Below are 11,453 nucleotides of genomic sequence, written 5' to 3' on the forward strand. Positions count from 1 at the left end.
GTGAAGCTGCTTTTAATAATAATAATACATTTAAAGACATTGTTTAAAAAAAACCCAGACAAAATAGTGTCAGTAAAAGAGAACGATCAAAAGTACCATAGCTATCGATGGGTTTTTCTTGTGCAGGTATTTGCATGTGGACGTGAAACTGTGAGGATGTGGAGAGGGCCTAGTATTGGTGGAATGGACCTTCTGTGCTTTTTAAAAAAAATCCTTTAACGCAAGGAGAATGCTGTTCTCCTTCCATATATACATGTTCTGGGCCTGAAAAGATTAATAGGCTGTTAAACTATATCCAGAGAGACTTTTAAATCAACATAGTTGCTTGAGTTGAGAACTTGCTGCTCCCCTGGGGCTAGACGAGTGCAAAGCATTATTCCAATTAGTTTTTGCTTAATACATTTACACATCAGCACTTCTGTAGTTTAAGGAGATATTATAACTTGCCATAAAATAATAATTATATAATCGTACTTGCCATAATTCTACATTATGTGCAGATTACCTTAATAACATTGTTCATTTTTTTCCCTAAATGGCAAATTTTTATTCCAGCATTTAATTTCCTGATTTTTGTGACTCTTCCTCTAGACCTGTGTTTCACTGACAATCTTTATCAAGTGCATGTGTTGTAATGTTAAGACTTTGAAAGGCTGAGACTGCTCATGTTTCCCAGCTCTCCTCAAGGTTCAGTTTCCTTGCATTACACAAGGGCAGCTGGGGTGGGAAGAGGCTATTCAATCCCTTGTGGGCGATGAGCACAGGTGCGACTGCACTGGGAATCCTGTCAGACATTGAATCCCCAAGATCTCTGAAGCACTCTTCGAGTCTCCACGTCGATCATCCGCAGACTGGAAGCTTCAGTTCACTTGCCAAACACATATCATTTGAGGCTCTCATCCTTTGATCAACTCACTCGATGATCGTAGACTTCAGGAGGACCAAGAACAACCACCATCCATTGCACATCAACATCTCTGTAATGGAGAGAGTAGAAAGCACCCAGTTCCTTGATGTTCACTTAACTAGTGACCTATCATTGACAAATCAACATCTCCTCACTTGTCAGGAAGGTCCCACAGTGACTGAGAAGACTGAAGAGGGGCAAGGCTACTGGTCACTGTTATGTCAACCTTCTAGAGGAGCTTCATTGAGAACATCCTGGATGGCTGCATCGTGGTGTGGGATGGTTGCTGTAGAGAAATGGATTGGAGGTCAATCCACAGGATCATAAGAATTGCAGAGAGGGTCAATGAGTCTTTCCCCCCCCCCCCACCCCACCCATGCAATCAATGTGATCTACTGGGATCATTATCTGAAGAAGGCATGCAAAGTCATTGAGGACCCCTTCCACCCTGCACATAGCATCTTTCAGCTACTCCCATCAGGAAAGAGATATGGGAGTATCAGAGCCAGTACCACCAGACTAAGGATCAGCTTCTTCCCACAAGCAGTGAGAATGCCGAACGGCCAAAGGAACAGCTCACAGTAACCATTCAAGTCTCTCCTATTTGCAAAACAAAATTTATTTATTGATTTGTATTGATGAAATACTTGTCCTGCATATGTATTGTTTGACTGTAAGTGTTATGTCTAGTTGTATGTCTGCATGTTTTGGACCAAGGACTGGATGTACTTGTGCAATCAGATGAAAATAAACTTGAATTGACTTGAACTTCCAAGCAAAACGCAGTGGTGCAGCAAGAAGGGTTCTTTGGCGAGCAATCTTTCAGGTTATCTCTAACTTGAGGAGGCTCTGATAACTCAGTGGTTAGAGTCCTGGTCTTGTAAACCAAGGGTTGTGAGTTTGTTCCTCACTGGGGCCTCTTTTTTGTGAGGGGCGCTTGACAAAATGGCGACTCTCTCCCTTCTCTAAAGTTAAAGAATTTCATGTATGTTACATTCTAAATGTAGTATTATGTGACAATAATGGAACCTTTACCTTTGCATTCAAATTGCCATATAGAGAGCACAATTTACAGAGTGCAAGATTACAAAGAAAGGAAAGAACAGTTATCAGTAAGCAAGGGGAGCATTGATATGGCTCTCATTCAGGACCCCCGATGCTGCGGGCTTTCACATGCTTGATCCTTCCCCCAATGGAAGGAGGGAGAAGTGAGTGTGTCCGGGGAGGTGATGAGTGTTTTGGCTGCCTTTCCCTGATGTAGATGAAGTCCTATCTCCTGATGGTGTGTGTGTGTTTACGTATTAAGCTGTGTTTCCTGTTCACACAGGTCCTTTCCTGGATTTTATTTACGGGCTCCCTGTCCTATGTCAAGGTGATGAGTGGAATAATTTTCCGTGACAAAAGCCACAGTGCTCTGGTGTGGTGTGGAGCAGCAGTCCAACTGGGATCCATGATCGGAGCATTGACCATGTTCCCGCTTGTAAATGTCTATGCGATTTTCCAAACTGGAGACAGTTGCAGTACCAGCTGCCCTCTCTAACCAGAAAGGAGAAGGAATGGGGACTCCAGCAATGTGGAAAAAGCAGGGAAAAGTTCCTGTTAGGCCAGGGAGACGCGGTTAGCATGATGCTATTACAGCGGGGTTGAATCCAGTGCTGTCTGTCTGGTGTTTGTACATTCTTCCCGTGACCTGTATGGGTTTCCTCCAGGTGCTCCGGTTTCCTCCCATTCTCAAAAAAATATATACGGGGTTTGTAGATAAATTGGGTGTAATTGGGTGGCATGGGTTAAATGGCCGGAAATGGCTTTTACCGTGTTGTAAATAAAATAAAAAAAAATATTGACTGAACCTCTGTGACAGTGGACCTTACTGTTTCTAAAGGTCATTCAATGGTTTACACCTCATAACCTCATGTGTACCCTGCTCTTTTCCAACCATTAACACATAAGTTAAAGTGGCTGGAGATTTAAAAAGAAATGCTGGAAATGCTCAGCAGGTCAGGCAGCATCTATGGAGAGAGAAAATATCGCTCTGTCTCCTGCAATAGTGGAGATTTCTCAGTGCCCAACCATTTCAATTCCCTGCCCCATTCCCTTGCCAATATGTCTGACAATGGTCTGATGCACTGCCAGATTGAGACCACTTGCAAATTGGAGGAATTACACCTCATCTTCCGTCTTGGCACCCTCCAACTGAATGGCATTAACATCAACTTCCCTGGTTTGTTTTAAAGTTTATTTGTCAAATTATACTTAATACAGTGAGAAGAGATCTCTTGTGAGCAGTCTAATTAATTATCTCTTTACATTTTAAAATTGAATTGATTATTGTCATGTGTATTGAGATACAGTGAAAAGCTCGGTTTTGCATGCTATCCAGACAGGTCAACGTAATGTTTCATGATAACATGTTGCTTTCTGTTTGCAGATAAACAGACTGCATTCAATGGCTGCAATGCACAAAAGTGCTGGGGAAACTCAGCAGGTCACGCAGCATGTATCGGACGTAAAAGCGCCTGAACAAAAAGGTGGGGGGGGGAGGAGCAGGGGGAGGAACACAGGCTAACATTTCATAGGGAGGGTAGAAGAGAAAAAAGCAGTGGTGATGGGAAGAGGAGTACTCTGAAAGGAGAGGGAAGGGAAGGAGTTCAGAAGGTGGAGGAAAGGAGGCAGGAACAAAGAAAATGAGATGTGATGCTTCTTTTATTATAAATAAAGAAATGGATTCTGTAATGTTACAAAGTTATTCTTAATTATCCGTAGCTCACATTTGTGACTCCAAACAGAATCCTACAAATTTGGTACAAATGTCCATTGACTTCAAAAGTTGTATACTTCTTATCTGACTCTTTCAGTGACACTTGGTGGTAGGCATTTTTCAGATCAAAGACAGAGAACACAAGGTGTTTTGCAAGTTCGTTCACTATTTCATCAATTCTTGGCAACGGGTAAGCATCCAATTCCGTGAATTGATTGATTGTCTGTGAGTAATCCACACACATTCGCTTCTTGTGTTGGTGTGTAGGATCCTTCATTCACCATCACCTGCACTCGCCACGGTGATATGTACGTCTCAATTATGCCTTCTGAAATTAATTGGTGAATTTCTTCTGAAGTGAAGACCTGATCATCTTTGCTAAAACATCTTGATTTGGCAATTGGTTTACAGCTTGGTGTTAAGTTGGAAAAAGGGATGGCTCTTCTATATTTCCCACTGTCAGTACACAGTAATGATCAGTACCATTCACAGTTTGCTCAGACAAGGGCCCTCCGTATTCAAATTTCACACTCAGACGCTGACACTGGAAATCCTGGCCAAGTATTAAGTCAGAACATAGACCCTTCAATACACCAAGTCGTGTGGCAGTGTATTAAGACTAAAAGTTAGGTCAACGATAACATACTAGTGTTTAAGTTTTCTAAGCCACAGTAATGTCTTTACTAGATGAATGAACCTTCAGTTTTAGTTTCTGCGTGACTTTCTCACTAATGTAACTCAGTGCTGCATGAATCCAACAGAGCACTTAACCTTTTACCATTCACAAAGGTTGTGGCTTGAACATTACCATGCCCACGAAAAGTGTATCACTCAGAGGAGTTTCTTCTATAGTGTCTTCTACTTCTGTCTTGTTTCCCTTTGGAAAAACATTGCTTCTTTCCCATAAGCTGGGCATTGCGTTGGCGCATGTTTAATCCCACATTGTTTACATTTGAATGTCCCTTCAACTTTTTATTGGTCCCTGTATATCATTTTGTGTGTGTGTGTGTGTGTGTGTGTGTGTGTGTGCGTGCGCATGTCCAGACACTGTGGCTATGACTATGCCTTCATTTTCAATGGTTTTTACACTATCACCAAACTTTTTTGTATGCTGCAGAGCTAATTCACTGGTGTGCCCTATCTTCACAGTTCCGGCTAAGGTAAGCTTTATCCCCCACAGCAATATCTCTCTCACTTTCTTTTCATTAATTCCGAACACAATTTGATCATGGATCATTGAATCTTGCAGCGATCCAAAATTGCATGTTCTTGCTTTTAATTTTAAATCTTTTAAAAAAGTATCAAAGCTCTCTCCCTGCTGCTGTGTGCATGAGCAAAACCCTTGAAGGTTTCATTTTTATTTGTTGAACAATGTTCGTCGAACATCTTGATATCCTTGTCGAATTTGCTTTGGTCTTCTGCCTCAGTAAAAATCAATGTGTTGAAAACTTCTAGAGCTTTAGGTGTGTCTAGTTTGCTATCGATTCCAACCACTTGCATGTATAGAATAAATCTTTGCTTAAATAGCCTCCACTTGTGGTCGACATTTCCAGTCCACTTTACAGAGTCAGAAGGTTTTAAACTCTTCATATTATCTCTGCTGTTATCGACTGTTACTCATTATGCACACTGTTGATCCTTTCACTCTTGTGCACAGCAGCAAACCTGATTTCTTCCACTTCTGGTTGTTTCTTCTACTCCTAGTACCATGTGATGTTTCTTTTATTACAATAAAGAAACTTGGGTTCTTTTTAAACAACTGGATTTATTAACTAACACCACTAAGAACAGAACACACACAGACAGGTCCTCATGTGGAGACATCCATCTTGAATCTACCCGAGATGCAACAACATTCCCAAGATGCAACATTCCCCAGATTCCACACACTCTGTCTCCAATTCCTCCTGGTGGTAGCACTCTATCACTACAGTGAGAAACTTAGGGGAGGGGTCTCCTTTCCTCCAGCTTCTTACCCACTTCCCCATCACACCAATTTTTTTCTCATCCCCTCCCACCTGCATTCACTTATGTTACCTGTTAGCCTGCTCTCCTCCACTTGCCCCTTTCTTCCTCCTTCCCCCCCCCACCATCTTTTTATTTCTTTTGCTTATACCAGACAAAGGGCTCAGGATCAAAAGATTGGTTACCCTTTACTTTCTTTTGACACCGTGTGACCTGCAGAGTTTTTCCAGCATGCTTGTGTATTGCGCTTGACCTCAGAGACATGCAGATTTCTTTCCACTTACTTTGCTTCCAATGGTTGAGTCACCAACAATAAAGGAATGTGGATATATAATTTAAGATTGGGAGAAGCAGCAGATTACACAGCACGATTGAGATCAAGACTTTTTGCTTGATAATGCTTCTTTGAAATTCTTTGCAATGTTTGCTACTTTAATGGTGCTCTAACAACAGAATTCTATCGAATGAGAAATCATATTGAGTCTAAGAATAGATTGGTCAGTGTTTTGCTGGTAAACAGAAAACCTAGTGAGAGCCAACCAGTCTGAGATGAGGATCCCTCAACACTGTTAAAAACCACATTAATCACAAAACACATTAAAAATAAATTACCCATAAAATTGTTTTTTTTTTACTGCATTAGAGATGCTGTAAGACTCATATTCGGCTAACCTGCATCTGGATCATTGGGTTCTAATTGAAAATCTTGCCAGGAATTTGGATTTTCCAATTGCCATTGACAATCTTTCTAGAGGAGTTAACACAATGGAGAGGCAGATTGGTTGTTTGATTCATTACAGGCTTGAGGAAGCAGTGGTGAAATGCCTTCTGGAAAAGGTCCTGTTAGATGGGGAGCTTCAGGACTTGGATCCAGGAATCACAGAACATTACAGTAGAAACCGACTCCTTCAGCCCTTCCAGTCTGTGCCAAACCATTTTTTTGCCTAGTCCCACTGACCTGCACTCAGTCCACCATACCTCTCTCATCCATGTGCCTGTCCAAATTCTTCTGAGATGTTAAAATTGAGGCCACATTCACCACTTCAGCTGGCAGCTCATTCCAAACTCCCGTCACTCTCTGGGTGAAGAAGTTCCCCCTCATGTTCTCCTAAATTTTTCCCCATTTGTCTCACAGTTTCAGTTGAAGGAACGAAGAACTGAGTTACAGGGAAAGGTTAAATAGGTTAAGACTTTACTCCTTGGAGCGTAGAAGAATGAGGGCTGATTTGATAGAGGTATACAAAATTATGATGGGTATAGTGTATTTGGAAAGTATTAGGTTTGGTGAGTTCACAGAGAGACGAGTCTGGACACAAGTGTTACAATCAAAGGTAACTTTTTTGAACACACAGGAGACCATTAGGGGAAGATGTCAAATGATACTTAATTACTCTACTACTAAACAATGATACAGATGTACCCCGCTTTATGAATACTCGCTTTACGCACATTCGCTTTAACGAAGAAACCTATGTTCGCTTTTACAAAAGGATTTTTGCTTTTTTGCTTTTACGAAAGCAGAGCCTGCGCCCAGCAGCTCCTTCCCCGGGAGCTTCAATAGATAGATGACCCTCTTCCTCTCTCTCCTATATCCTAGTCTCCTGTACCTTCTACCCTGTGGCGTCACTAGGGTTGGTGTCACACACACCCCACCCCCCCCCCCCACCATGGACCCAGTGTACCGAGCATAGAAGAAACAGGTATGTCCGATGTAGTGGCAGTGCTGAGCATTGGGGTGGGGTGGGGTGGGGTGGGGGTGCACTGACGGGAGTGCATTAGAAGGTTTAAAAAGTAAATTTCTACTTTATAGGCTGTGTATTTATCATATAATCCCTGCTTTTAATAAATATTAATGTTATTTTAGTTTTTATGTGTTATTTGGTATGATTTGGTGGGTTATTTATTGGGACTGGAAATATTTTCCCATAGAAATCAATGGTAATCGTTTCTTCACTTTATGCCATTTCTGCTTACGAAAGGTTCTGTAGGAACGGTCTAGTTTTGTAAAGTGGGGTATACCTGTATAGACATTCACATTGGACCCAGGTTAGACTCTGATACCAGTGGTTGCCTATCTTCTACACGTGTACACTCTTCACAGACACGGACTTTCAAACACACTCCTGATTCCCTGTACCAACGGGAGTGCAGTTCTCTGCAAGCACTAATTTATCACAGTTCTACAGCTCAACTTAAGTGAAGGGCACACCTTACCCATGACTCCTCCAGCAATGTCCAGGATTTGGACCAAGAGGCAGAGAGAGAAGAAAGTGGTGTGCATCGATGTTTTTGTACTGTTCTGAGTTGGGTGTCTGAACAATGATGACACTTGAGTCATTTAAATGAGCCAACAGTAAGGTGTGCATTAATGGGTGACCGGAGTACAATCTTGATTGGGAGGTGATGCGACTTCCGAATATGTTTCAGATAGGGAGATCATGTGACCATCTGCAGCCCACAATGTTCCAGAGAGGCCACGTGTTCCTCCACAATCCACATATAACATAAAGATGGAGTAAATACAAATAGGTTATTTTTCCATTGAGGTTAGGTGAGATAAAAACTAGAGGCCATGTGTGAAAGGGGAAAAGTTTAAAGGGAACATTAGGAGAAACTTCACATATAGAGTGGTGGGAGTGTGGAATGAGCTGCCACCTGAATTGGTAAATGTGAGCTCAATTTTGACATTTAAGAAATATTTGGACAGGATGGAAGGGATATGGTCTGGGTGCAGGCCAGTGGGATGAGGCGGAATAATTATTCGGCACAGATTAGAAGGGCCCAAGGGTTCTATGGGAGAGCATAGTGTAACTTTAGGAAGGTAATCCATGACATGGTTGACCTTCTGTCAGGGATACAAGTGTAGCAGAGACAGAACCTCTGTTCAAAAATCACAGCACGTTCATCTCCGACTGCAATCTGAAAAAATTAAAAAGGTGAATGTGTGTGAAGACACGATTTCATCTGTGAAATCCAAGGATCTTGGATTTGGACCAAGAGACTTTTTATAGGCAGAGAGTGAGATGTGGAGGAATTTCTTTAGCTAGAGTGGTGAACATCTAGAATTTGCTCCTGCTGGTGGCTGTGGAGGCTAGGCCATTGGGTGTATTTAAGACAGAGATTGATAAGTATCTGAATAGTCAGGGTATTGGGGGGAGAAGGCAGACAAATGGGGCTGAGTGAGAGAATGGATCAGCTCATGATGGAACGGCGGAGCAGACTTGATGGGTGGAGCCTACTTCTGATCCTGCGTCCTATGATCTTCTTCCATAATTATCTCTAAGAAAGATTCAGGGGTTGCAACCACCACCCTCCCTTGTTCTTGTGCATGTAGGATGGAATCCTTGCAGATATTGAAGAACATCTGACCCAAAGCTTCTCAGTGACATCCCCTCCATTTGTGACAAAGTGCTTAGTCTGGGTAGTTTTGAAATGAAGAACAAGATGAAACAAGGCTGTGGTATGGCCTTTACTTTTGTCTGATAACCCTGAAATTCTTTTTCCCGCGAGCGAAGCAGAATTACCACTTATTGGTAATGCAAAAAAAAACTGCACAACATACACATGTAAACAAAGAACTGTGCACAGATAATGAATGAAAACAAACTGCAATACAGAGAATAAAAAAAATCAATAGAGTGCACAAGTAAGAGTCCTTAAATGAGTTTGTGTTTGAGGAGTCTGATGGTGGAGGGGGAGCAGCTGTTCCTGCACCAGGTGGTGTGAGTCTTGTGGCACCTCTACCTCTTTCCTGATGGTAGCAGCAATAACAGACAGTGTGCTGGATGGTGTGGATCCTTAATGATTGCTGCTGCTCTCCGGAGGCAGCATTCCCTGTAGATGTTCTCGATGGTGGGGAGGATTTTTCCCATGATGTCCTGGGCTGGGACCACTACCTTTTGCAGGGCTTTACGCTCAGGGTTATTGGTGTCCCCAAACTGTGATGCTGCCGATCTAGTACACTTTTCACCACACATCTGTAGAAGTTTGCCAGACTTTCCTGTATTGTACCAAACCTCTGTAAACTCCGGAGGAAGACTGTGCTCCAGATTTATGCCACCTTCGTTGCCAAAAATTGGTGGGTTATTTTTTCCAAAAATTTGAAGGAAAGAAGGAGTGATGCACCATTGGTGACAATGATATGTCCAAGAAAGTGGAACTGAGTTGAATTGAATTCTTTATTGCTACATGGATTGAGACACAGTAAAAAGCTTTGCTTTGTGTGCTATCCAGACAAATCAACTCATATAGCAGGCAGGACAACATTAATTAATATGTAAATACATAAACCACAGAGTAAGCAATAAAGTTTGATATTCAAGGGCATCGGAGAGGGAGAAGCAAAGGAGATGACCCCAAGGTTGGTGACCACAGCAACAGACCAGGGAGGGGTTCTGCAACTAAAGAACACACACAGGGAAGGGGGGTGGGGTGAGCTGTTGGTGACCTGTGGACGAGGAACAGACACAGGCCACAGGCTGCTGGTGACTTGAGGTCAAAGGACTCACACCAGGCTGTGGGCAGTTGGAGACTGACCATTGAAAACCAGGTAACCGAACCGGGATGCAAGAGGGTGCTGTGGGCAAGAAGGGTGCCCGATGGGCCCTGGGCACTGAAGGTTTCCACAATATGTCAGAGGTTTGGATCTAGAGCTCGGTGGCAGAGTTTATGGGAATGCTGGTGGCGAATCCATGCACACTCAGTGACTCTGAGGGACTCTCTTTTGTTTCTCTTTTCTGACTGTAAGGCATTTTGGCCAATATTAAAGGCAAATCTTTGTCTGCCATGTGGCAGACTTAAGGCAACTTTGTGTAATATTACATATCTGTTTTATTACATGACAACAAATAGTATCTGTATCTGATCAGATTTGCTTGGTTTTGAGGAAAGTATCTGTTACATATTTCTCACATTCCTTTTTGTTGTGCACTTGAAAAAAATATTGTTGTTAATGCTGATATTCCTGTCACAAAATATTAATTTGTTTTGTTCATATGACATTAATCCTCACCTCAGACAAAACTATTATAAAACATAACCCTGTGGTTATTAAAGGAACATGCAAGCTTTCAATATTTGAATTAACTTTATTATTATGATTAACTTAAAGCAATGAAGGGAAAAGCTGAATATTTTCCTGCAGAATTGAAGTTCCTAATTGAGGGAAATACTTATTCACTGGTGTGACTTGTGTGCGCAATACCTCTGCGTTTCACCAGTGCAACCTCAGGGGATGGCATTGTGAGGAACTGATGCCTTGCAGCATCAGAAATCTGGGTTCAATTCTGACCTTGGAGTGCTGTCTGTGTGGAATTTGCATGGTTTCCTTGTGGCTGCATGGGTTCCATCGCTACCCCCCCTCACCCCCCACCCCCACGGGTGCTTCCGTTTCTTTTCCCACCCAAAAAGCGTACAGGTGGGTGGGTTTAGTTGAAAAATTTCAGGCTGCTGGAAATTGCACTGGGTGGGAATGTGGGGAGAATCAAATGGGATGAGTGTAGAAGTAGGTTAAAGGGGTTGCCAGTGGTTGGACGTGGACAGTGGTCCGAAGAGCCTGTTTCCATGCTGGAACGCTCTATGACCTTCCTGCTAATATTTTATAAAATATGCTTTTATGTCCCAAAAAGGGGCAGCAATGCATTTGCGAGGTTGATTTTTATGGTAGCTGTTACTTGCCTAGCAAATGGTCCTCTTCTATGGTACAGGTAGTACAGCAGTTAGCATGACACTGTTACAGCGCCAATGACCCAGGTTCAAATCCATCACTGTCTGTCAGGAGTTTGTGCGTTCTCCCCGTGTCTGCGTGGGTTTTCCTCAGTGTCC

At 42.5% G+C, this 11,453-nt stretch overlaps 1 protein-coding gene across 2 annotated transcripts in view; it reads left to right on the forward strand.

Moving 5' to 3' along the window:
* Positions 1-3,321, forward strand: part of slc52a3-1 (solute carrier family 52 member 3-1) — a 29,581-nt gene extending 26,260 nt beyond the window's left edge. For both annotated transcript variants that reach the window (XM_069884326.1, XM_069884325.1), the window contains exon 4: positions 2,235-3,321. In XM_069884326.1, coding sequence (XP_069740427.1) covers positions 2,235-2,447 — 213 coding nt within the window. In that variant the 3' untranslated portion in view covers positions 2,448-3,321. The remainder of the gene's footprint in view (positions 1-2,234) is intronic.
* Positions 3,322-11,453: the final 8,132 nt, after the last annotated feature.

The sequence above is a fragment of the Narcine bancroftii genome, chromosome 6 (assembly GCF_036971445.1).
Source record: "Narcine bancroftii isolate sNarBan1 chromosome 6, sNarBan1.hap1, whole genome shotgun sequence".
In the NCBI taxonomy this organism is placed as follows: domain Eukaryota; kingdom Metazoa; phylum Chordata; class Chondrichthyes; order Torpediniformes; family Narcinidae; genus Narcine; species Narcine bancroftii.